A 27,978-nucleotide genomic window follows, 5' to 3' on the forward strand; every position below is an offset into this window, starting at 1 on the left:
ATCTGAAAGACTGTCATAAAATATACAATTAGTAACAAAAAAATATACACCTAATTAACATCAAAGCAATACAACACAACTCAGGAAAATCACACAAAAATTAACCCCCCCCCCAAATCTACTCCAACAACAAGAAAAAAAACTACACAAACAAAAAAGATCCCAACACAAATAGAAATTGCCACCATTGACTGCTTTGTTTGGTTTCAGCCTCCAGTATCTGTTTTAACGAAACTGAAGAGCAAACCCATACACTAAGATGATCATTTCTCTTTTATAGGGTTCATGTGCACTAAGATCATGATGGCTTATTGTTTTTTTAAGAAAGACTATAATTTTGGAATCATTTGGAGGCTAGCTTGTCTTCAGACATGGCACAGGTTCTCTCAAAGTCCTTAGCAAACACCCAATCACATCCCACACAGATCACTCTTTTTGCAAGAGTCTAAGGAGATTAGGAGTCTGACATTGCATATGAATTGGTATTTTCTTCTTTGATAGCTGCTTCAGAAGCAATCAATTTTGTGGTGCAGCTCAGGGTGAGGATGAGAACTCCAGAGACTCTCAGTGAAAGGCTCTGCTAAGCTGACCGCTAAAGACTGCTCTGTTTTTTTCAGAAAGGCGAATGCCTTCATAGTAAAATTTGTCAACCACCTACGTGTAAATGGTATTATGTCAATGAATCATGTCAACGCATCATGTAAAATCTGGTATCTCTTCCCATTATTTTCCTTCTTATTCTGCTACTTTGTTTCGCAAAATCAGTACAGAAGAACAAAGCTTTCCTCCATGCTTTAAACCAACACTGGCTCTCTCACAAAAACTACTGTGCAGAGTTACAACTGCACCAATACGATCTTGGGAAAAACTGACCACTGCAATACATGCAAGAATGGCTAATAAGCTGAAATACTGAACTGCGTGTTAAATAACTAAAATTTCACATTTCTCAGAAGGCTACAGTGAAGTCTCAGAGGCAAAACTTATTTGGGAGGGAAAAAAAACAACAATTCCTCTGGGTACCTAAAGGCATCCAGAGAAATGACATTTTAATTGTTCATTTTCAGGCAACTGTTCAGTCAGTGTTTAAATGTCTAAAYTGACATTCAAATTGCACTGACCGCTGGGTGGAGAGAGAAGAGGTACAGAGATTAATGAATGGCACAGGCCAACTTCATTACTTGCCATGCAACTGGTATACAAAGGGTCCCTAAAACAGGAAACAAGCTACACATTAGAAGATGAAATRTGTTGTTTCATTCAGCAGCAACACCAGAATAGTTATACAGTTGTGAAATAGATACACTTTAATTAGCATATATTTTAAACCTGATCGGAGCACCTGGTCTTACTGGGACTTTTAGACATCATACAGGGCTTGAACTTCAGGAGTTGTGGCCACCACTCCACTAAGTAGTTTGTTATACCAGTTCCACTGCCAGCTTTGGATACCAGTGTCCTCTTCTGGAACATATTTATGCCCTAACTAATGCAGCACACAATATAACATGCAGGTGTGAATACTTACAAATATAATCCTGTTAGTATTTATTCAAACTTTAGTGAAGTGATGTTGCTAGTTTTTAACACGTCTTGGTGATTTCAAATGTAATGACTACAGATAAAATGTTAATTTTTTTCCCTATTGATCTAGAGTTTAACACATTCCTGACTTTTAGAAACAATCACCTCTAGTTAACTATTTCTGCTTACCACAATGAGCCAGAGGTAAGACAAAATTTGAGAGCCCAAGGAAATGACTCACTCAGATTTCACACTTAGGAGTGCCTCTTCAGTCCCAGGTGACACCTGATTCATCAGCAAACACACAATTACTCACCTGGAAATAGGTGAGGTTTTCCTACAGATCTAATYGCTTCCTTTTATAACCCCCCCCMMAAAAAAACACCCTATGATCAGAAAGCAGTTTTCAAAAGTGTCTTCTGATGTCTGATAAAACAAGATATATGCTCCATAATATAGAAGTTTCATAAGTCTGCTCTCATACCTTTTGAAAATCATGACCAGATAATCTAATCCCTGAAGAAGAAATATGCCATCTATACTATACACAATCTTTTCCTCAGGAGCATTCCCCATCTCCCCCGCCCCTTTTTTTTTAAATTAAATGGAGCAGCTTATAGGGACAGAATTGTCTCAAACAGCTCTAACTACCATCTTCCAAATACATAAAGTCAAACAAAAAACAAATTTGAGAGACCAGGTAATACAAATTTCCAACTGACTGTAAAAAATAAAGTCCATCCTCTGTACTAATATTATAAAGAAATCCTGGAAGTGATGGCAATGAAAGTCTCAAGTGCGTGTATAGACAAGAGAAACAGTAATCCAGAAATGAGGCCACACCTGTGAGCATCCACCTTAGCACTCAGGCAGCCAAAGAGCAAATAGAAACTGACATTTAAAAGGATGATTCAATTTTACTAGAGTTTGATTCATTAATGCAGTTCTAATGCAAACTCTGCACAGCTTCAGAGAAGAAAAGTACCATGGCAGGGGGAGGCAGGAATGAAGAAATGTCTGCATCACGCTGAAATTCAAGAGATACATATCAAGAGAGAGCTATTTTTTCTGTTTTGCTTGCAGTATACAGAAGTGCTTCTTTTGCAGCATTTATACTCACCATCTATGCGAGTGCCCGGCTCTGTGGGGGAGACTAGAGCATTACCCGCAAGCACTTTTATTCACTGCTGGGGTCAATGTCAAACGAGACAAGAGTGCTTGTTCTTCTCCCCCTTGACTTCCACCTTTTTTCCCTTTGGTACTTAATTTTCTAATCTTTCCTCTTTTTCAGCATTTATTTAATAATAATAATTTAAAAAGTTACCTTAGTCAGCCAGCATTGCCTTTCTTCTGTAACCACTCAACACTACCTAGTCAAAAAGCTGCCAGTTACCATACACAGGCTGCTAAGCCTTTGAGTAGAGGATAAGGTTGTGATCCGTGCCCATCTTTCTAGCAGGAAGATTTCAAGCAAGCAGGAATGATCATCCAACTAGAAAGTACATTTTATGCCTCTTCTTTCCTTTATGTGGATTTGTCTTTAAACAAAGAGGACTCTATATGAGAAAAGCAACTCATCTCCACTATTTTTTGTCATTTATCCCAAAATGCAGCAGTTACTTCTAATAAAGTATAAAAGATGGCCAGATAGGGCACATTCTGTCCTCAGAAACCTCTGTATCTAAAATGAAAGGGCAATAAGGTATTGATAAAATGAAAGCCATACTTAATACATAGTATTTCAAATGATTAGCTGTTTTTATCTTTTTAACACAGGCAGAAGACAGAAGTTTTAATGGTAACTGTTTTCCATGGATAAAGCACACCAAAATCTGAACATTATGTACAAGAAAGTGATTGGGAATAGCCTGCCTGAACTTACCAAGGGCAAATTGTGCCTGACCAACCTGATTACCTTCTACAATGAAACGACTGGTTCTGTGGCTAAGGGGAAAGCCATGGATGTCATATAACCTGACATTAAAATGGCCTTTAACACAGTCTTTCACAGTTTGCCACTGCACCCTTATAGCCAAATTAGGAAGATAAGGTTTGGGTAGGTGGACTGCAAGGTGGGTAGAGAACTGGTTGGACCACTGAGCTCAGAGCATTGTGATCAGCAGCACAAAGTCCAATCAGTAGCCAGTTATTAGCTGCTGCCCTCAGGGATCAATACTAGAGCCAATAGCATTTTATGTCTTCAATAAAGTCCTGGATTATAATGAACTGGGGGACTGGTCAATTCATTGAAAGGCAGAGCTGCTATTCAGAGGGACCTCGACAGCTCGAGATGTAGGCAGACAAGAACCTCATGAAGTTCAGTAAAGGCAAATGCAAAGTCCTGCATCTGAAAGGGAATATCCCACATACCCATACAGGCTGGGGATCAACTGGCCAGAAAGCAGCTTTGCAGAAATGGAACTGAGGATCAAAAAGTTAGACATGATCCAACCACATGCCCCTGTGGTAAAGATGGCCAACTGCATACGGGGCTGTATTAGCATGAATGTAGCCAGCAGGTCAAGTAGAGTGATCACCACCCTCTATTCAGCTCTGGCGAGACCACATCTGAAGCACCATGCCCAGTTCTGGGCTCCACAGTACAAGACAGACATTGAGATACCAGATCAAGTCCAATGGAGGGCTGTCAAGATGGTTAGGGGCCTGGAGGACGTGACACATGAGGAGAGACAGAGAATTGGATTTGTTCAGCCTAAGAAAAGGCTAACAGATCTATTGTTGTCTTCAGCTACCTAAGAGAGCATGCAGAAAAGAGGGAGCCAGATACATCTTGAAGGTGCATGGTGATAAGACAAGAGGCAAACTGATGCAAGTTGATCCACAGAAAACACTGATTAGACATCAGGAAAAACTTTTTCACCATGAGCATGATCAAATATCTGAAAAAGTTGCCCAGACAGGCTGTGGAATATCCATGCCTGGAGATACTCAAAACTCAACTGAACAAGGTCCTCAGCAACCCGACCCAACTGGACCTGCTCTGATCAGGGATTGGACTAGATGACCTCCAGAGTCCCCTTCCAACTGAAATTATATAGAATGATATCTTAAACTGAAGCAATGCTACATAGCAACAGAATATTAATGTTTTTGTTTACTTTTTACACCCATTAAAGTTAAATGACTGTAAGTGACTGTATTGCTTATGCTGGGAACAGATAAACAGCTACTGAAGTAGCAAAGGAAGAATTTGCTAATTCTAGTAGCAAAAAGGTTTAATTCTAATTCTCCTAAACTTGTTCATTTGAGAGAAAAGACCTACATGAGCCCTCATATAGCAGAAGAAAGGATTTTAGCAGGACAGACATATACTTAGAGTTGTGTTGAGAAAGTATTTTTCTTGTTCTGCTTTGTTCCTTCTGTAGGCTCTAAAGATATTTTGCTTGGAGTCACTGCAGTCACAGGAGACTACAGCCTCCCAAGGGAAAAGCTGTGGCTAATACATCAGTTTAAAACCACTTGAACAGTCACAGCTGGTCAGAGAGTTACAGTAGTGTGCCTGAACAGTGAAGAACTCAGGACTGATTTCTCCCCAGAGGGAAAGGCTTCTGGCCTCAAAACTAAACTGAGTGGACTGTAAGACAGACTACAAAAAAAGCTCAGATACATTCTTATCTCAAATACAGCAAAAAATGCAACCAGACAGTGCTTTAGAATTGTACCCTATCAAAAATGTCAAGAGAATGTACAATCCTAGGCACAAAAATCAATGCATCCAGCTTTTATAGTGATGATGCTGTCAGTAAAATCACTAATCCTTTTATCCTTTGTAACTCATCTGTAGCAAGAAAAAAGATCAATTGCCATCTGTGAATAGATAAAGTGAATTTTGCAAGGTTGACAAGTTATCATACCATTGACATGACAGCTGCAAACGTTGGCCACTGAAAAATCCAGGCAAATAATGTTTGTTATCAACTCACGGCTACAATGCATTTTTCAGTGATTAACAAATAACATCTCTGGATTCAGCTAAAACAACAAGATATAAAAACCCGAGAAACCAATGACTAAATGTGCCCTATAGGTATCTATGTCTCCATTGTAACAGGACTGTGGCAGTAGCTACTTATCAATACTTATTTTTGCACACCTTCTATGAACCTCTGACAAAATTAATACAAGAACTCTGCTACAGTGAAGAAGTTCTATATAGTCTATTATTAGTAAATCACACAGCCTAATAAACTCATCTTACCTTCCTATGCCAATAATTGCTCCTCCCTCCAATAATTAAGCCCCTCCCCCTCACTACTTTCTTCTAGTATCTGCAGATGAAAAGTAGCTATGTAGCTGAGAAATCAGTTAAAAGCTATAGGAATTATACGTTGGTGAACATGAGCTGTTGAATTACCAATATAGGACTCCAGCTCAAATCTCTATTGTAAGTCATCCTAGATTCAACTTAAAGGGTAGATTGTTCACTTAGGTAGAATCTTTTTCAATATATAAGCTTCATCTCAGGCTGGACGCACGACCTTTTAGAAGTAATATTCCTTGAAAATAAAGTCCTTAGAAAAAACAAATTCTCTGATAACCTGTGCAAAATTAGAGGTAAACACAGTTATTAGAGGAGACAGAGCTCAAGGCAAACTTCTTGTATTACCAACACCTGATCTAGACTGTGGCTGAGTCTTGTGACTAACCCTGAAGAAAGGCATATGTGCAAAAGATATAGATTACATATGGAATTCTTCATATATATCAGGGTCCATAATTACTGGTGTGGCTCAGGGAGGAAGAAGGGGAAAACTGTGTTACATCTCCTGTCCATAAAACCAGGCTGTGGAAAGACTCTGACTCTTCAAACTACACTGCTGCCGTTTTCCCCAAGGTTTTGCTCGCACATAACCCACATTAAGTCACATTACATTAATGTGCAAAATCTGTGTTATTGCAGTACTTAGCTGGCACTTTTAAGTTCACAGACATCATGAAATTAAAGATTGCATTTCCCCCAGCAACTGTTACTTAGTAACCCTCTGCACATAAATAGAATTTTACATTACTGCATATGTGTTGCGAAGGCTGAAATTTATGCCTCAATTCTATAGGTAAACCAGAATCAGAAGAACTCATGAAGGGAAGTGTAAATTAAACTCACCCCAGCTAGACTTGAATGCTTCTCTAGGCAGAGAATTTAACTGGAGAGAGAAAAATTGTGCATGAACAAAGAACTTCCACTGCTGTTGTCCTTCCAATATTTCAACATAAAAAAGGGGCACATACAACTTCAGAGAAGTTAGCGCTCAAGCAGATTCTCTGCTATAGCTCATATACTGGGTAGTGCAGCCTTCAGACATTGCACAAATATAACGGAAACTAGACAAAGCTCTTCCCTAGAGGCACCTTTCTCCCCTAGAGGTACTATAATCCTTTGGCCTACATAATATATAGGTAGAATTGGCATCACAAGACCTGCAGTCAAAGTACTACTAAAAGAGGCTGCATAAAACATGCTAGATGTAGGGGAGAGGAAAACAGGTGGATCATGATGGACATAAAGATTAGAATTCATCAACTCTAAATATTTAAAAACTTAAATAACTATATTGCATTAACATATATCTGATCCTTCCCATAAACAGACTACCTGTGAAATGACAGCCTATTCAAACTACTTGAATAACTACCAGCACAGGATTTCAGAATCACTTTGGACCAAAAGATTGCTTCTTCAGCATAGAAGAAAATAGATGTCCTGCTGGAAATATCTGGGCATCTTTTAATCAACTCCCTACCACTGCAAAGGGCATACTGTCATTACTCTGCTTCTTCCCATTCTTTGCCTCTAGCACACAGCAATTTCATCTCCTAAAATGTTTTATTCTAATCAAAGTTAATTGTCTTGACACAGAAGCAACTGGTTGAGTTTCATGAATTGCATTTCACAAATATATCCACATGAAGAGGTTACATGTAAAGTATAGTTGCTGTTAGTACACTGAATGACTAAGTATAAAAATATGGATAAGCAAACACATTTCATTTGCAATTCTATTAGCAAGTTTATAACCACTTACAAAAACAGTCTAGCATCTATTCCCAACTACAGCATTCAAATCACTTCCCATTTCTTCTTAAGAATTAAAAATATTTACCCTAAAAAGGGTTTCCAGAAAACTCCCCGCCCAGCTTCTGCAACTTTTCTCCCATAATTTGGTAACTCAACAGTCATGATATAAGCTCTCTGCAAAATTCCACCTCCAGACAACCAAACAACTTTAAGATTTTTTTTTTGAGCAATCAACACTTTAAATTTGAGTTCCTACTTGAAATACTTTCTCTGTTACAACTATATCTCAATACTAACAATGCTGTAACAAGCAAGATCGCCTAATTCAGGTTAAGAAGTCTTTACTCCTGTTAAGCATCAGACAATTTTTCCTTTAAGGAAAATAAGCTACGAATCATATCAAGTTATGAAAATAACCACATTAAATAGTGACTAAGAGAGCTCCAGATGCTCAGAGATGCCCCTAATGTCCTCATTTTCTTAGAGCCGCAAGACTCAACTTGGCAGCTCAGCAGCAGAATTGAGAATGGAGCAGAAGACTTGGCCAAACCTTAGTCAGTGATTGGCACAATTAACTGGCCGTCTGGATCTCTGCAAGGAAGAAAGCAGCTCTGCACCTTCTCTGCCAGCCCRCAGTTAGTAGCCTAATTGGTCAAAGCAAGCTGATCATGGATAAAATGGGATGACTTCTCTACTGCCGAGACCAGCRCTCAGAACCTGGGACTGAAGCCAAGTCACCTGCTCTGAGTGGAGCAGTCTCCTTATAAGCTGTGTTCAGAGGGTCTTCCAAACACAGGGTTCAAAAAACTGAACTAGAGATGATAAAAGACCTGTGATTTAGTTAATGCAAAGTCTACGTTTTAAGTACCTTAACCCTCAAAAATACAACTTTCTTATTCTCCCATAATCAGGTAACTCAATAGCTGCAATACTGCATTATTACAGCATTAACTGCAATATAATATGCATTGTATTATCGCATTATAAACTCTCTGATATCAAAAAGATCTTAAAATCCCCTTTTGAAGGTAGACATGCCACTTGTTCCCATTGCTGTTTGYGTACTTGGTGCTAAATGTCACTGGCCAAGAAACCTAAACAATACGGTGAGAGGGTACGAGAATCCATGGCTCCCCATCCCACCTAAATGCATTAACTGAAAGGCCTCAGCCTGGGTCCTTTCAGCTTTCTTTCCCCCTGAACTCCATAAAACTTTCATTTTTAGGTATTTTTATCTATCTRTATAGGGCCTATATAGCACAGCATAACACAATAATAAGCAAATACAGAAAAGACACCAAAGGAAAGAAAAAGGGTGTAACGAGCAGAAAAGGTACACAAAAGAAAATCCAGAATGGAGTCCTCTCCTCCTAAGAGGACTGCAGAAAGGGGGAATACAAAGGACTACGGTCAAGTAAGAGGAAGAAGTGTCAAAACTTAATTTTAAGTAAGTTTTTCATCTGTTTTTTTCTACTTACCAATACCCGTACTTATAGGGCAAGAAATTACTGAAATAAATAAAGAAAAACCTCTTCTTAAGAGTTGTATTTTCTTGAAACATTGAACTGTGGGGAAAAAAACCAAAACAACATTAAATGTATTTGCAAGAATCCTTAAGTTAAAATTTGCAGGTCCACATTCTCAACACTTACAAATCAACATAGCTTCAGTTAAACCAAATCTGAACATGATGTATTACAGTGGTTCAAATGTATCCCAAAGAAAATAAGTAAGTTTTATTTGAACACAGATTTGATTCTGAAGAGAAACTGAAGATTAGCACCACATCATAGGAGAGTACCTGTTTCTATCAGCAARTATCTTGCAGCATGAGACAGTTATTTCTCTCATATCAGTTGGAAAAAAAATAAGTTTTAATCTTTATTATGTAGAACTTTTGATCTAGAATCTCATCTGATGTGACTGAGCTCCAGAAATAACATGAATTTTCCTAAGCATATTGAATTTTCTGTGTAACAGTATACTAAAGATAAAGCAGTTATTTTAAACAGTGGGACTCACGCACTGTGAGCTCCAAAGCCTTTCATACAACACCAAGTATATATAATATATTTATAAATATTATTACTACATTTTTGTTAAATTTTGTAAACATATTTAATATATTTTATGATATAAATGTTCCTCAGGTGTTTCAATCACTAATCTGAAACGCTGATTGAGAGTTCCACATTGACTTACCTCTCATCTGCCATAGTTAATGGCCATAAAATTAAATGGGGTTTCAGATTATGGGATAAAAAAAGAAAAAAAAAGAAAAAGAGACAGTGATTATAATCTACTAGGTTAAAACAAACAAACAAACAAACAAACAGGGCTTTCTGACTGTGCACTGTAAGGCCAATTTCTCCTGCAGTAGATTCTCCTGCAGTAGAAAGCTTTGACTCAACAGTAAGGAAACATTTAGCCTGTAGTTCAAGTGGGAGACCAGAATGGATAGCAAGACTCCGTGAGGTTGAAGGCTACTTTTCTCACCTTTTAAAACTAATATAGTGAACACACTTGCAGTCACATGGGGATACATATACACACATTTGTAATTAAAGTGGGATTYAAAGTTCTTGGCCTCAGTTCCACTTTGCAATGTTTCCCAAAAAGAATTCTACGGCAATTCTTCTGTTTTATAGATAAGACAAATACTTTAACAGGCACAAGGTACAAAGACAAAAAGCAACTTGATTTTATGACAAAAGAGTACATAAATGATGATGGTCCATCAGAGAAAACCCTGAGATAGTTTTAATTTTTAACTCCTTCAAATATTGGCAATACAGGAGTATTGGCAATGGGTTGCTTGGAAGTGCTATTGTGGTAGGCTGGGATAGTTTGCTGAAAGTTATATGTCAAAATGAAGACAGACAGTTTGCTGGAGGAGAAAATCACTTTTCAAGTGGATATGTGTTGTCAGACAGGTGCAAATTTTCTCTTTTCTTCTGCAATGCTCTTACCTTCCTAATAAGACTGCCTGTCTGCTCTGCTGGTCACCTCTGCACTGTTTCTGAGTGCGCAACTGCACTGTTAATAATGAAGTACTATTTCTAATATCTCAAAAACCAAACCACGGCACTGAAATTCGACTGTATCAGAGATGAAGATGCTGGCAGGAACTACTGTACAGACAGAAGAGAGGGTGTAAGGAGTAGCAGGAAGGTAAAGATAAAGGTGAGGAAGGAAGAGGGGGTGTGTGAAAGGCTGGAAAAATGTGTTAGACATTTAGTGAGTCAGTTATGACCACAAAATCAAAAATTACTCAGATTTTAACGTAACAGTCTGGGATAGTACCTTTTAACCAAGATGTTTCCAGTATATCAGGATTTCCATGACTCATCTGTAAAATCTCAGCACTGCAAGACAGCAAACCCAGTCCTGTAGCTCTTACATTGATCAGGAGTGACTGATGCAAGTACTGCCAATTAATGCCACTTCACAATGTGGACCCAAAAATAGTGATAATTTTATGATAACTGACTTGAGATAGAGCTCATGAGTGACAGACTTGGTAAGACTTCTGGCTCTTGGTTCTTTTCTGTTGCTTTTGAACTGCATGGAAACTCATGAGCAAGCTAAGTGTCCCCAACCTCCCTAAATTCAGCACTGMTGAAACAACCATCATTCAATTATCAGCAAGTCCAGGTGCAATACAAGTTGACAAGTTGGACAAGTTGAATGTCACTCTGGCACTGTGACAGAAACAAGATTTCCATTATTGTCTCCTCTTGATTATAACTGATGTCAGAAGTCGCCCTAATTATCTAAGTTAAGTGATACGGATCTTGCAGCTTTCAGCTCTATGCAAATTATGATATCGTTATGGCCACATTCATAGGATGCTGCAGTGAAAAACCAAATTATCCTTAGAATGAACCTTATCTCAAAAATCGAGTTTTTTGAAATTAAACTATATTACTCTGCTTAAAAGTTTGTCAACGTCCTTTTGCAAAAGCCTTTTTTTTTCCAGCAAATGCTAGCTAAGTATTTTCATCATCATAAAGCACAGGGCATGTCAAAGTTTAGTAAAAAGGAAAAATATTTTGTGACATTTTAGCTCAAAGTGAAAAAACAGTTTTTGAACTGCAGTGGCAGAGAAGTCAAATTTACTCTGTGTACATATAACTGCAATTACTTAAAGAAATCACTGTTTATCATTCATCTTCAGGTTGTGAAGTATAAAAAGAAGTTACTGTTACTGTTAAACTGACATTTTGTACAGGAAAGCCCTGTATCTTTTTCTTTCTAATGTCCATTTCATATTTGCTGAATTTACAACAAGATTCACCTAGCTTTAACAATGCAGAACCCCTGTTTTCTGTTTTTGCATGGCAGAACATTTGGCATCAGACTTCAGGAGGGTCTGGGTTTTGGCTCTGTACTGATACAAAATGTAAAATGGTGTCTCACAACCAGTTACGTTCAAGTTATCTACCTTCACAGGCAGTTTACACGATCAGAAGTACAAATAAGGACGAAATAGGGAAGTTAAATAAAACTTGGCTCCAATGCTCTTCTTTCCAGCTGGTGCACAGGAGCATCAAAGACAACAGAACTAGCACTAGGGGAGGAAAACGAGGGCAAACTTCAGAGTGCACTTTTACAGGCATTTAATACCGTGACAAGTGTTATAGGAAGTATTACCAGTCACCTTAAGACACTGGAGAGGGAACACTAGTTACAAGTCAGTTGTTTTCCATCTCACAAGTGGAAGATGGAGATTCTTTTGTGGTTTGGTCCCAGGTACCTATAGGTAAACTTTGGCAGGCTTTCCAACAGGGAGAATGCACTCCCCATTACTCTAACACTGTAACTAGTTTTACAGAAGTAATTAAGGTCTAAGTTAATGCATTACAGTACAAGACCCTCCCCCCCTCCCCTCTTTTGTTTAAGGACCTTATCAAATATAATTAGTGGAAATTCCATTTTGTTACGCTGACCTTTCTCACACACTTTCAGAGCAGGTGATGCAACATATCACCACATGACGTAGCATGCTGACCTACAAACCATGAGAACAGTCAAAGCACAAAAAGGTAATGAGAGGAAGAAAGAAAATGCTTTATTTCAGGATCTCCACGTCACCTGCTGCTTTCTCAAGATTAAAAATATAAACAACCTTACCTTCATTTTTTTAGTGTGAAGTTGCTAAAATGTTGAACAAAGTGTTCTCAGGCTGCAGTACAGGTTGACTAACAACAGAAGCCACCTCAGCAACTCGAGAGGTTCACAGAGAGTTCACAGAGAATGGGCAGTGCATGACATCCCTGTTCTTCCAACTCCTTCCTAATTTAAGTGGTATTATCAYTAAACTCATTTGAAAGGACATTCACCTAGTTCTGCATCAAAGCTGACACAAAGCAGATATGATGGAAACTGTACTGCAACAGCATGGCATCTGATGCACAAGACCTTAAGAATAGGAGAGTGCACTTCCCTCTTCTCTCAACCGTTCTGCAGGCTGAGGAGAGGGTGGGAGAACAAAGCCAAAGACCCCACCTCCTCCCCAACCGAAACCACACTGACTGCACCTCTTCCTTTTACACCCATGCAGGCTTAACCAGCTCGAGACCTAAATCAAGAAACATTAGTACCTAGCAGTTGTGTGCACAAAAGAAAAACATGTTCTCAATGTGTTTCACATAACATCTGCCTTATTTACTCGTGTTTTCAGTGAAACTCAGAACTAGTGAAAAAATTGCCAATGCCATGCTATTCAGACAACTCTAAATACAGGCGCTGCAGCACTGACCAGAACTTGCTCCTTATTCATATCTGTCTTGTCTCCCTGCTTTAACTCTTCTACCAGTTGCTCTGTGCAGAAGCCTTGCTACCTTCAGCAGCATTCAGACACAAACAAGAAGTTGAAACACAGAAGCATGAAACTACCAGCTCTGAATCAGGGACAGTTCATCTTTCACACACACTTACAATGAGCTTTGCGTATTTTAGATGCTGGAAAGATTAAATACTTTAACAATTATAGACTAGTGCCTATAAAGTTTAATGAACAGTCAAGAATTTAAATACAATTAGATTTAGACACATAAATTGATCCTGTTAACTTTAGCAGAGCTACTTGCTTGCATGTTAGACACATACCCCAATACCATACTGAACTGTGGTCTCAAAGTCAATTTTTTGAGGAAAGCTGTCATAGACACCACATACTTCACATTCTCAGAGGCTTTGAACAGTACAATCATTTGTGAACCACTATGATACCATCTCACTAGCTGAAGCACATTGATGCCTGAAGGCTCCACTCAAGGTCTCAAAGTACTCTGCTATTAGTACAGAATGACACTGCATCTGTCCCAACAAACAATCTAGTCAGACAGCATGAAGGTTAAGAAATGAAATAGAAGGAGAGAACAAGCACAAAGGGATTTGCTCAAAGCCAAAAACTAGGTCAATGGCAGACTTTGAAGAAAACTGGCATCTATCAAATTGAACTTCCATTAGCTCTCTAGGAGGAGCTTTGCTTCTTGCAAAAGCAGTACTTTCCTGTACCAGACACCAGCCTTAGTGGATAGAAGCTGTTCAAGAGAATTCCTATAATACATAATCTATAAAACTGGCTGGTGAAAATGCTCAAATCTCTCACACAAAACTTTTGCTCTCACAGCATTTTAAACTTTTTCCTATTTTTCCTTTATTTTCAGAGAGATATTGGTTTAAGACAGAGTATTTCAATCAATATGTCAAATTACACAGAAGAATACTCTAYAGCCCCTGTGGTCTTTATTGTTTTATAGCAAAAGGCAAAAAACTATGAGAAAAAAACAATTGCACAGGAAAAGAAAGATACTGTTATACAGCTTCACTATGTAAAAAGCGAAAGGTCTACACTGATTATGTGTGATAACAGGACTACTGTATTTAAACATATTAAAAAAAAAAATCAAATAACATGTGTAAATGTTCTCAATAAAAGTATATCCCACAAAGCCTTCCCAGACATCGAAATCCATATAATCTGTAATTCGAGCATCTCTCAAACGGCACATACAAAAAAAAAACCCTTTTTATCTTACAAAAATAACACTTGAGAGCAATTAATAATAAAAAAAAATACTTAATCTGTTTTTTCCTTTCTTGATACTTTATGATGCATACCAAGAGGAAGCACCTGGTACAAACCACAAAGATGGTTTATGTCTTTAAACAGTCTCAGCACTGAGAAGTAGGGCATCAGAGGATATCAGTGTAAAAACCCTTTTGCTTGCAGATTGTTCAGTGTCTATGAAGTGAACATTACAACTACTGATCCAGCCTTTTTCAGAATTTCAACTTTCTCTCATCAGGGACAGCCATAAAATTTTCTATCAATGTTATCAAGAGTAAGACTGGCCAAGGTACAAGATTTCTGAACATTAGCAAGATGAACAGGGACAAAAAGGAGGGAAGAAAAGAAAAAAAACTTAGAATAGTAACCATCTGATTTATTTTATATTGTCATAATTTTTTATATCAATGTTCACTGTAGCAATTAAGTGGAACCCAATTGCGCAGGGTTCCCTTTAAATGCTGGAGACCAGTTAGTTTTCCAAAATTATCAAATCAACCACTGTGACATATTACAGAATCCAGGTACATAGGGTAATTAAAGGCATATGTTTATTACACAGCAAGACTTGATCATTGTTAACAGATGGTTTTATAGTTCAAACAAAATATTAAACTATAGATTGTATGCTTTATTACTACATCTGTTTTCAACTTCTGTCTGTGAAAAAGTAATATTTTGTGGCAAATACACATTTCCCAAAGTTCTAAAGAGGTAACAGAGGTAACAGTTGGTTTCGGTTCCTTGGTATTTATTTACAGCACACCCAACATACATCAAGGACAGAAAATAGGCAGATGATCCAATACTTCCAATAATCTAACACATTCCAGGCTCATCTAAGCTTCCTGAGCAATCCTTTGATGAGGCAGGGATGTGGGTTTTGATCTTCTGTTATAGGTCACAAGCTTGCTTTCCAGTGCCCCACCAGCACTATGTGACCTGAGGCACGCAGAAACCAGGCTGTGTGGACTCACTGCACTTGGTATTTGCTCTAGCACACCTGAGACAAAGACCACCTTGTTCCTTCTAAGCCCGTGTTCCTGGACAATCAACAATGACATTCAAGGCAATTTTGCTAGGTACTAAGGCGGCTCAGTGATTTTTTGATGGCAGTATATACGCTGTACAGAATGCTCTGAGGGAGACAGCCAAAAAGGAGTGTTGAAGAGAACTGAGCTAGCACAATACTTAATGCAGCTTTAGCTACTCTAGAGGAGCACACAGCAATTTGTAGCTTAAGGGTGTCAAATTAACACAGAACAAACTACAGCTCAGAATGAAGACCAGTAAAACTTTAGTCATCCACTCCATAAATTCTACATTTAGCTCTCAGAGTCTTTAAAGAAAGTCAGGGCATGGGGAACAGCCCATCCTTTTGTTGTTGTTCCTAGATATATTTATGTAAGTTTAAACCCAAATATTAATGCTAAGAACAAAGTTAAATAAACTTGAAATGTTTAAGATAAAGATTTATACATTTAGTAATGCATTAACAAGACTGCAAAGTCTAAAACCATCCAAAGTAAAAAGAAACAAGAGAAATTGCTGGATTCACTGAATAGCTTTTATGTATCTTACAAAAACTATTAAAAATGCAGACATAGGAAATATAAGAGAAAGATCTAAAAGAAAATGAGACAGAATATGTTATTGCTTTGAGTAAAACGTGGGTTGTTGTAAATATTTTCCTCCTTATTTAGGTCAAATTGATAATCTGTTTTCAAAGCATCCAATTAGCTACACAATCTCTCCGCATTATTTATGAAATAATTATTATAGGCTGGCATATTTATAAATCTAGATAACAACAATATTTTGAAAGAAACATGACAGCATGAGAAGCCATTGTGTCGTCTTTTGCAAATTTGCCAAGTTCAAAGCATTTTGGTTTCATGACAAAAATTTAATGAATTAATTACTTTCTGGTTCTCTGTCTATAATTTTGCCAATTAAATACCCAAATTTACTGAAAATAAAACAAAGGTAGATGTCAACTCAAGGACATAGTAATTGCTGTCATGTATTACAGGACATTTATTGGACAAGTAAGAGTTATGATTGCAACAGTCTGCCAACAGTTTCTCTAAAGTCACCATACATGTAATAGCTATCTTGAGAACCGGTCTGTCAGTTCAGGACCCAGTACAGTGTTTGTGCAGAAAATCTGGTAYCACTGGTTCAAAGGAGCTGTCTAAGATGATATTCTCCTTTTGTATTATATTTTGGGGGAACAGAAAAATTGCAACCAGGCTGAAGTTTCAAGAAATGAATTTTAGAAGGCCCCTTAATGAAATGTTAGCTTCTTTAACTGCAGGCCTGCCATTAAGAGCAAGGAGAAGCAGTTCCTCATCTCCATTACAGTCTCTGCAAGTCCTCAGCAATTGTCTCCCGTATCATACTACAAGACTGCTGGGAAAACAATTTTAACTCGCAGTTATGCAGCTGAACAATGAGAAAAGAGAGTTTTTAGTTTAAAAGAAAAAAAAACAAAAACAAAATAAGTATGATATACGGCTACTACTACCATTAAGAACTTTACTACAGCCTGTAAAACCTGAATCAAGATTGACTGGTTGCGCAGAATATATAGTAGCACCTTAACCATATATTTCCTGACTTTAAATCTGTGGCCCTATCATTTCTTGCAACATGATTATTGTCTTAGGTACAGAAAGGGAGATCTTGATAAAGCATTTCCTATTTTTCAGTTTGGGCTTATGTTTTATTTTTACATGATGATGTGTGAGGGACAGAGGATATTACTAAACAGAAATAAACTCCACCTTCAAAAATATTTTAGGTAAACAAATGTTTTTTTGATTGCAGAAACAGCATTTTGTATGGACTAGTTGGGCAAAAGAAAGAATTCAAACAATCCATGTCCTTGTAGACCTGTCTTACGTATTAGTTGTAAGATTCATGCTCACCTACCTTATGCTCACCACTGCAGGAACTACATCCATTGCTATTGCTTTGAAGAATCCTTTCTAGTTTGAGGATCCATGTGCCAGACACAACTCATCCACCTGTCACCCAGATGTGTCAGACACATGTGATCCTAAAGTGGGAGAAAAGTTATAATGTGTTTCTCTGAGAAGATTTTGTGCTCAAAGAAACCCCAAGCAGTGGATACACACTGCACAACAGCCCATCGAGCTCAGTATACCTGCCAGATCACACCTGCAGGATCTCACAAACTTGGTCAGAAAATAATTGAAATATTTGGCTAAATATATCTCTTTGGTGCATTCAATGTGGCAGGATGATGACAACACAATTTCCTAGAAGGGAAGTAACCAGAAGCCTTGAGGTATCCACTGCAACTCGGGGCACACATTACTTTTTTTCATTGAAACTGAACCTTAGGGCCACAACACCATTCTGTAATGCACTGCACATACACAAAACAAAAACACGCGTAGCCAGTCATTCTCTTTTCCTGCTGTTTTCTCCTTATTCCTTCCAGTGTCCTTACCGATTTTCCAACATTCTCCTTCCCAAAAGGAGATGTCAAAGAGCTAGCAGCTATATGATTTCCAGCCTGTTCACCTTTTGGGGTTGGCTGCTCATCTGTGGCACAGCAAAGCAAAACATCTGTATTCCTCCAGATGAAGCACAGAACTTTCTAGAGTGTGGGCTCAGACCATAAACTGATATTTTTGGGTGGGGCTTGGGAAGAGGGAAGTTTGCAATAGCTAATAACAAGAAGCAACTTTACTTTTTATAGTAAAGACTTCTGTGAATATTCCTTCTGTACAACTTAGAAAAACAAAAAAGCAAGGTATTATCACAAGGCAAACAGCCTTTGACTCCTACAATACACAGTGTCAAAAATATATAGCACAAAACACAGTCATCAGAGGCCTGAAAAACAATACCAACTTCTAATGAAATTTTGACAATTATTTTCTTTTTACTGGAGAGGAGATTTTAAAGCTTATCACTCAAGACTGAAAATCTTTTTCTTTATWACTCTCATATTTTAATGTCTTCATGCAGTTCTTTTCTTGTGGATAAATGTTTAGCCATAGCCAACGACAGCCAAAATAGAAAGCTGTCAACCAGCAGAATATTATTCAGATAATTGTTTTCTTAAAAACTGCTCCAGTTTCCTTCTTCTGAGGCTCATTCCATTCATTTCCACCATGACTGAGAAGCTTCTTATCTGATAGACATGTGAAGCATGAAAACACCACATCTCTCATTAAATCTAGCACAGCAAAATCCCAATTTGGGTATACCCCATACAGAACCTTCTCCTCTTAAAGTATATTATAATGATAACTGTAGAAGAGTAATGGTGAAAGTAATTTTGTAAACACATTTACATACTACATAATATGTATTTGATAACATATGTATTTCTGAAATAGCCTTGCCTCTTCTATCTTCTACTCTTACCTTGGTTGGCTTCTCAGTGCTATGTTCTCGTTTTCCTACATGGTTCCCCATGACAGACCACCAGAACTTCAAACTCTGAAAAATAAAACCAAAATAGCATTTTTGAAACCAATACTGAAACCTTTATACTGCAACACAAATTAAATTTTATCTGACACAGAACAAAAAGACAGCTCTTGTACAATTAGAATTTTTACAGCTCAGGGTAAGATCTTTAAAAGACTAAGGAAAAAAAATGCTTATCTGGTCTGTTTTGCAAATCTAAGCAACACCAGAAAGCTTTCCTTCTTCTAAAAAGGAAAAAAATTAAAAAAAAGTAAAAATTGTTTAATGGGAAATGTGCACATAAGCCAAGACTGCAGTAGAAATTAGGTAGAGGCCATCTCTTTCAACGTTATGTTTAAAATACCGAAACACTGTAATATCTATCAACTGATCTGTATCTATAAACTTTTATAAAAGATCAAATAAATTCTTTAGAATTCACATTTGCTATTATATAAACAGCAATTACTGGGTAAAAAAACCCCACACTGAACTGCTAGCAATTTGCTGTGGAGGTGAGAATGGATATGTTCTTTATAGCACACACTTTCATGACAAGCTGCGGAAGAATGGAGTGTCAACCCTTTCTTTGTATTTTCTGGCTCATCCTGTTGTATCTCTGATTTAACTGACCTGACATAGGTTAAACCACAATACTCAAATTTCAGCTTTTGTTTGACACTTTTGGTTATGCTCATATTTCTTCTCATAGAAGCATATGTTTTTATATCTTATACACAGTTGTTGCCTTCAGCTGATTTAAATGCAATGCAAGGAAGCATTTAAAGCCCTGCAACTTAAAACTACATACAAAAAGAAGTATCAAGCAGATATTTTCCTCTCAGAATTATGGATTGAACTTTCAGCCGTGAAGTTCAGTTTCTGGGGCTAACAGTAATATTTCATTACTCTGCAATAGTATTATAAACATAGTGTTATAAAACTTTGTGTCAGAAACCTTTGCACAACCCTCTCACTATCAGATGGCTAAGTTATTTTGTTAGGCACAATCTTATGCAAAGGTTTGGGAGAAAAGGACAACAGACCTTTACTACAGTAGAAAATGCGTGAACTCTAGGCTATTCGCTTAGTCATGCTTGTTGGAAAACATGGTTATAATCCCCCAGCTACATGGGTGGATTTGCGTACCAAAGGATACTCCTAAGGATAGAGACTTTGATTACTTATGATCTTCCATCACAGAAATTTGTGCTTTATCAAAAGCAATTCTATCATGTCTCTTAACTGAACTTTTGGAGAGACTAATAGAACTATTTAGTTTTTTCCTCAGATGATAAAGTTTCAAAGGAATGAGGTGCTACAGCATCCAATCTACCATTCACTGAATTCCAGTCACTCTAAAATTGACTGCCACATGTCGCTGTATCTGTTAAACAATTCCCCACTAATATTCACTTCTGATGCCTCACAAAGGAAAAATTAAAAACCATTCATTAAGCTTATGCAAGGTAGCATTTATTGGCAAATTGGAATAACAGTTTTAAAACAGGGCTATCCATCCTATAAAAGACTAGAAGAAAAAAATATAGTCTTCAAAATTGTTAACCACCAGAAAGAATCAGCACAAACAATTTGTGTTTTCCTGAAACTATGAAAATTATCATGAAAAATACAAATAAATGCATATACACTGGATTTCAGAGCTGAACTAGCTCAGACTGGCCTCTCCTCTACAAACGATGAATGACAGCTCACCCCTGACATTGCCTACTTGGCAACATAAGCAGAATATCAGATGGAAAAGCTACAGGAAACCTCTTCCAGTCATATACAGAAACAATAACTATCGAACTACAATATACATTTAAGAAAATAGACTTTGGAACTAACACAAAACTTGCAAACTGTTCTGATCACTGCCCTGCCTCATCTTTCTCTCCTTGGTTTCTTCAGAGTAAAGCTTTCAGAACAACCATCCCGTTCCCATAAAACACTGAGCATAGCAGAATCCCAATTCTGCACTACCAAAGTGCATATCAAGATACCAAACAAGATACCAAAGACGAACAATGGTTTTGTTCCACAATGTGAAACTAGGCCAGATAAATGTTGAAAAATACCTGTTAGCTAGTGAAAACAAAAACAATAAACAAAACACTTCCGTTATGTTACAACCTAGATAGCTACAAATGATAAGGCTGATTTTCTTCTCAAATATCTGCACAAACAAAGCAAAAAAAAAAAAAAAAAAAAANAAAAAAAAAAAAGATAAGCACACAAAATGGCACACTGAAAGCCAGCTAATGCTAATAAATTACATATGGAATAGAATTAAAAAAATGCTTGGAGGAAGGAAAACCACAACATTGTTCAGAAGTTTAGGAGTATGGTCAGTTCACCTGCACATGGGCTGAGTATTAGATTTATCTATACGAAGAGACTAAAAAGCTGAAAACTAATGGTATTTGATTAAGCAAATAAATCTGCACTCCCGTTTCCTACATTGTTTTGAATACGTCACAGGGACAACATGTGATTAAAATTCATATGATCTACCCTTCGTATCTAGAAATTAAACACTAATGCAATCAGATTTTACTTCATCTTTTTCATGCATAAATGAACACAGATGTTTAAACACAAGTTGATAAATTTGCTATAGGTGCTTGCTACAAATTCCCCACAAAGAGATAAAGCTACTTTTCAAAGGGACAAAAGCAACCAGCCAGTTGCTTCTAGAAGTTACGGAATTCTTCATGCTACCTATTAAATGGAGAAAACTGCAAGTTAACTCTTTGGGGGGGGGGGGGGAACTTCCAAAAAATCTGAAGTGATCTAAAAGTGGAAATGCATAGTGCAAAGTATTCTGTAGACATCTGACTAGGAAGTAAAAACATATGTATACACAAGGCATATAAACATTAAAATAATTCAGAGATAAAAAGACCCAACTTTTCTCTTTACACTTATGCAGAATGCCTCCTCACTTGATTAAAAATGGAGAACATGGGTCATTTTCACTTCAGGAGGCAAGTACCCGTTGCTGCTAAGACTTAAAAACTGATTATAATTCTTATTGTTCTAGGAAGACCACACTCTGCGCAGTTCATGCGTGTTCTTATCTGTATGCAATGAGTTGAGTCACTTCAATAGGATTACTCATTGTATAATCATTGTAGGAACACATAGCCAACTATTTAAAAAATCTGACAGGGAAGAAGATTTGTATTTTCTTTTTAGTCACCTTCATAACATATAGGTTGCCAGACTAAGCAGCTATGTATATATTCAAGAAGCTGCTGCTAGTCACTAACAAATATCATTCAGCTGACCAATATTCTTGTTTGCATAGGAATCCATACATGCTTTAGCACAGATAAACAGCCACAAAAACAGTCATGAAGCTCCAAAATAATGAGAAAAAACAAAACTACTCTGGAAGCATTGTAGAATTGCAGTAATCCTCATCAAATTGGGCATGAATCACTTAATAATAAGATTCCAAAATAGGCCTGAGCATGAGATCAAGCTTATGACCACACCAACAGTGTTTGTCCTAAACCTTCCCGATGAAACTCAGGTTTCATATTTCCTGCGAGATACGAGATTCGACATGTAAGCTTAAGTCACAAAGTGGATCTGCAAGGATCCCAATACCATACCAGTCCGCCTATACAATTCCCTGTCAAACCTGCTGGTTTCCATACAGTAAAACTGTCCTAGAGGCACAGGAAATGACAGTCCACATTAATAAACTGATTTAATGGCACTGAGGGCCCAGCTGTAAATGCTTCTGCTACCCAACAACCCCTTTGCATGAAATGAATGCCTCACACCACCAAGCTGTACACAGCCAGTGCGAACCTCTGCCAGCAGCTACCCCACAGTCTCTGCACTGTCCTGCCACCGAGCAACGAGCTGAACCAGCTTTGCTGCCAAAACCCTGGCACTGCCCAAAAAAAGGCTGACACAGAAACAACCCAAGCTGTCCCACACCGCCTTAAGTGATTCCCCAGGGATTCCACCTGGGGAAATAAAATAAAGTGGCCTCTCCAACCAACTTATCTTCCTTACAGGGTCAGTCTAGCAGGTAACCTTGAGAKAAGTCAGGCCCAGCTCTCTTTTCTGCTTTCTTCATGACAGAAAGCGCCCCCCAAAACCAAAAAAAACAGCCCCCCGTCCAACTTACTCAAAGAGATAAACTTTTCCCTGTTATCTGCCAATCAAATAAAAATAAAAAACAATGCAACTTACTTTTCTCCAACTGAATAGTTGATTAAAAACAGGGGTTTGTAAACACATATGATTATTTTATCCCATTGCAGGCCATCTGCTGATATTAAATGGGTATTTGTAGTTAATAAAGAGGATCTAATCATCTCCACTTCCCCTCCCCATGCAATCTTGTAAAAAAGGTTTAAATTATGATTTAAAAGTTAATTAGAAGTCTTACTAAAGAAACAGTTTTCTGCCTTTCAAAGTTTTTGAATATACCAAGAAAGGTAATGGTGTTACTCTTTTCAGGTTATGCAGTTTTAAAAAAATGGAGTTTTCTCCCTCCCCTGAAGGGACCCTGAGAAAAGCTTAATACTAGTAATCCTCAGATACTAATAGTGTCTATTTTCCTCCTATAATATCTAACAGAATATCATAATTTTTCTACATTCTAAATACACACAAATTTCAACCCAGGAGCTAGTTTACAGTGACAACTAATGAATCATAGCAATTCAGGAATTACAAAAGTAATCTACCTAGAGAGCCTTTGCTGAACATTAATGGTTACCTAGTTTTAAAATTCATAAATGTGAATCACAGGATGCTGCAAGTGGATTGTTAAGTATTATCCTCAAAGAGCAATTTAGTTATGTAAAATAAGGGTTTGATCCTACCTCCTCCCACACACTTAAGTGTGTGACTCAACAGAACTACTCATAATAATAAAGGTATGCAAGTACTTACATATTTACAAGTATCGAATCATAATTACTACCTTGTCTAGGAATACATATTCACCACAGACTGATGCTGGTGAATAATGATGTGCAGCTACAATGCTAGATACGTTTACCAAGTGCTTATGCTCTTAGTCATTCATGGGAAGAGTCACCATAGAAAATAAAAACATTTGAGGAATTTACTTAAAACTTTTCCTGCCAAATTAATGAATATTCTTTTCCAAATAAAAATAATACTTTATTACTATATCCTTATTTTATTAGACAAAATAAAAAGAGTTAAATTACCTTTAAGAAATGTGCAAATTCTGTTTACAACAACATTAGAAGGCTGCCAAAATTAATGTTCTAACTACAAGCTTACCCAGCAAAGTGACTTACAAAGAAAAGTTTTTTCCGACATCTGGTCCAGGTTATGCAGCTTGCTTGGAAGCAAGCTGAGGTATTTCTTAGAACTGGCTGGCACCTAGTTGGAAATGTCTGAGGGTTTTTTAGGCTTTCAGTGTGATATACATCTTTAGAAGGAAAGAGCTTGCACTTCAGCCTTCTTTCAGAACAGATCAAGATACTGGGCACATGTAAACTGTTTATTCAGAATTCCCTTACTGTGGTACTCTGGTACTCTAACGTATGGAAGAAAAATCTCCAGATGGATCAGGTGAGTGACCTGCCGCTAATTCCACCAGTAGCTGCAGTCAGATACTTCAGTGACAGATGCAACCAACCACATAATAAAGGTAACCTGCCTCATGGGCAAATTCCTTCCTAGGAGTCCTGCCCTTTTAATTCAACTGTTAAATTATTTCATAAACTATAATGCTTTAAATCCCTTACAAGTTTCATCATTATTTAATCTGAACTTAATTTTTTTTTATTAGCCATGAAAGTGTGTAATACTTGTTAGATTACACCATACTTTGCTTTTGCCTTACACAACGGTACTTCTCTGAGCAACCCTTTCTAAAAGGAAAATATAATGCAGTATATCTGGAATAAGATGTCAGTCATGTGAATGATCAAAACTAGGATTTTAGTGGCAACCATAATTTTTTTAATCAGAAAAGCCACCAGGAGTTCACTACCAATACATGTATTTAGTTATGTTTATACAGTGCCTTCCATAATAGAAACTTGTTCTTCTTGGTCTATCTAGACATTACAGTAATTTTCATGTTTACAGACAACTGCATGTTCCTTAGCTCTAACAAAAGCAATGAACCCACACCTAAAATATTACCCTTCAAAGAGACGGGTGAAGATCTGAAATGCTACTTACGCAAGTAGCAAAGAGGTATCTGGACTCCCTAGTGCTTGCTCAGTAGTTTACTTAACATCATGTCTCATTGCAAAGGATACCAAAATCATTCAACAATCAGCATAACTTCATTCAAACATTATGACACAGCAGAAAGGCTGCACCCCTGGGTAGATGATATTCTGAGAAAGAACACTATTGCAAGCTATTTCTTAAAAATGCCATGGGTTAAGCACAGCAGACAGGACCCAAGAATTTTTAAGGTCTTTTCTGACTGCTTTGTTCACATTTTTCCTCTGTCTGTCTCCAACAAGAAGGATAATAATCTATAAAAACAATCATAATGAAATAGTTAAAACATGTATACTTCCTGTAACTCAGACTTCTCTTGCTTTTCTCTTCTTCCTTCAGCCCTCTCCACTTTCTTTTCTGAAACACTGTTAGCTCCATCCTCCCCATTAAGACAAAGAAAAGATAAAATTTTAAAACAAATTTCTCAACAGGGCTTTTCTGCTTCCCTTCATGAACAGATAAATGCTCACCTAACATAATTTACCACATGCTGATATCCATGCTTTACTCTCTGATGCAAACACAAATCTTGAACAATTATGATCAAATTGTATTAACCACATGGTCACTGTTTGTCTTCAAAACAAAAGATTTGTGGAGTATTATGAACTGTGTGACAATCCGCCTGGAGGGTCATAAGGAATTATCTCCACTTTAAGAGAGAGGCCAATATGCTTGACAGGGGAGCTAGCAATCGTCCCCAGAGCTCGAGGGTAACGCACGGGTGCCCCCTGCATGCCTGAGCCCCACCACCACACCGTCCCGCCTTCCAGCTCTGCTGCTGGTGACTGTGTCCTTATTTCTACTGCAACACCTACACCTCAGACACTTGACATGAAGGGAATTTCCCTTGTACACCCCCTGTGCCTTCACTCACAAACCAGAGAGCAGAGAGGACCATGCTGCCTAATATTCACATCCTTTGACCCTGTTTCAAAAAGGAAATTGTGCCCTAATATCAAATTAAAATCAAGTCCTCTGTTCTCATCTCATTCTGCAAAATCAGCAGGTTCACTTACCTTGCTACACACTGTCTTTACCAATGTCTTGGGTCTTCCAAACAGACAATATATAATCATCCATTACAAAAGATTATTTTATTGTTTACTGATGCTTTAGTATTTGTTATAATCCATCTATAATTGCACAGAAACTCTAGAAAGCATTCACCCACAATTACAGTGGATTGATACATAATGCCTACATGCTAATATATATCAGACATATAATACACCTTCACCTTTCATCCTTTCAGATATCCCATAAGAAAGGGCCAATTTTTTTATTATGAAAGATGGAGGACTTTGTTTAGGTCTGCATGGACTATAAAAACTAGGAACAAGCATCAATTTTTCCCCAACCTGCCGAAAAGGATCAGACACGTGATCATCAGTGGCTTTTCCCCAACACCTGTGTGCTCCAGGGACAAAAGAATTTGTCACTGTAGTAAAATAAATTCCATAATGAAAAAAAGAGAGATAGAGAGTGGCTAAGAGATGCATCATAACCTCCTTCTGTAGACTGTAAAGATATGTAGTAGACTCCTAAGACTGTCACCTTCCACTACCATTGTTTCTAAAATATGCTATCTCCTTTCAGATTATACCTCTGCAGAGGTGTGCTTCACCTCTTAGCTTCAGTAAATCATAGCTAAAAGTCACAAACTTGTCCTAAATGCTAAAATATTAAAAAAATAATAATAATAAACCAGTACACAAGAATATATAACATAAATGTAGCATTAATCAGGAAAAGAAAGAAAAGAAGAATGAAATTCAATTTCGAAGCATGGAGAATTCAGGCCAAAGTAACAACCTTACCAGTACTAGATGGGAAAAAGCAGGGAGCAACGAAGAAACCATATAAACAAGCACCATTATTTGTTACTTAGTGACTTTCAGTTTTTGAAATTAAGGTCCTCTGAGATCAGAGGAGACCTAACGTCTGTTTTCACATAACAATGAATAGATACTATGAAAACAAGAACAAGACACAGTTGAAGACTCACAATTTTCTTCTGTTCTCCAGTCTGAGAAAAATGAGAAGTCCTCTCCAAACGGTGAACGGTATATTCTCCCGTTCTGAGGAAGGTCATCCGAGGCTTCCCCGGGAACACAGCCACTTTGATGATCAGTGTTTCATTAACACACTGCAGTGACTGATGACAAAACACACACCTGCAGTTCTAAATGCACATGAATCAAAGGCACTGTATGCAGGCTCTTATCTTTTTGTATTCAACAGGCTGACAGATGGGACACGAAGATGATTCACCCTCTCCAGACACCGTTAACTTTGCTGTGACAAAACATTTAACCACTACATCCTTCTCATTTAAATAACTCAAAAAAACCCAAAACCCCAAAAAACAAAAAACCATACACCTCTCTCTGCTCCACCTTTCTCCCTCTGTTCTGACTTCATACATAGTCCATTTATACTGTAAACATATCAACCAAGAGGTGGATTTCCTACAAATGCCCCTCTATCATATTTGGCATAAAAATAGCTATTACGAAAGGCTCTGACTTTTCACCATACCTTAAGCTGACTCTCTTGGCTAAATCTACTGCTGTAAAGCCAGGGCTCTCCCAGCCCATAAATGCACTGCCAAAGATGCACAAAACCCAGTTTTTCCTCTTTC

General features: G+C 37.5%; 1 protein-coding gene and 1 long non-coding RNA gene across 2 annotated transcripts in view; both read right to left on the reverse strand.

The window, feature by feature from the left end:
- Positions 1-27,613, reverse strand: part of MBP (myelin basic protein) — a 104,075-nt gene extending 76,462 nt beyond the window's left edge. The window contains exons 1-2 of the mRNA XM_026076704.1: positions 27,343-27,613; positions 19,044-19,118 (exon numbers count right to left, since the gene is read on the reverse strand). Coding sequence (XP_025932489.1) covers positions 19,044-19,118; positions 27,343-27,429 — 162 coding nt within the window. The 5' untranslated portion in view covers positions 27,430-27,613. The remainder of the gene's footprint in view (positions 1-19,043; positions 19,119-27,342) is intronic.
- On the reverse strand, positions 201-13,002 carry LOC112971346. Its single transcript, XR_003255317.1, has 3 exons — positions 12,695-13,002; positions 9,199-9,201; positions 201-211 (listed from the first exon to the last, which is right to left on the reverse strand). It is a non-coding gene; the product is annotated as an uncharacterized LOC112971346 (long non-coding RNA).
- Positions 27,614-27,978: the final 365 nt, after the last annotated feature.

This window comes from Apteryx rowi, unplaced genomic scaffold (genome assembly GCF_003343035.1).
Source record: "Apteryx rowi isolate R43461 unplaced genomic scaffold, aptRow1 scaffold_437, whole genome shotgun sequence".
Classification (NCBI taxonomy): domain Eukaryota; kingdom Metazoa; phylum Chordata; class Aves; order Apterygiformes; family Apterygidae; genus Apteryx; species Apteryx rowi.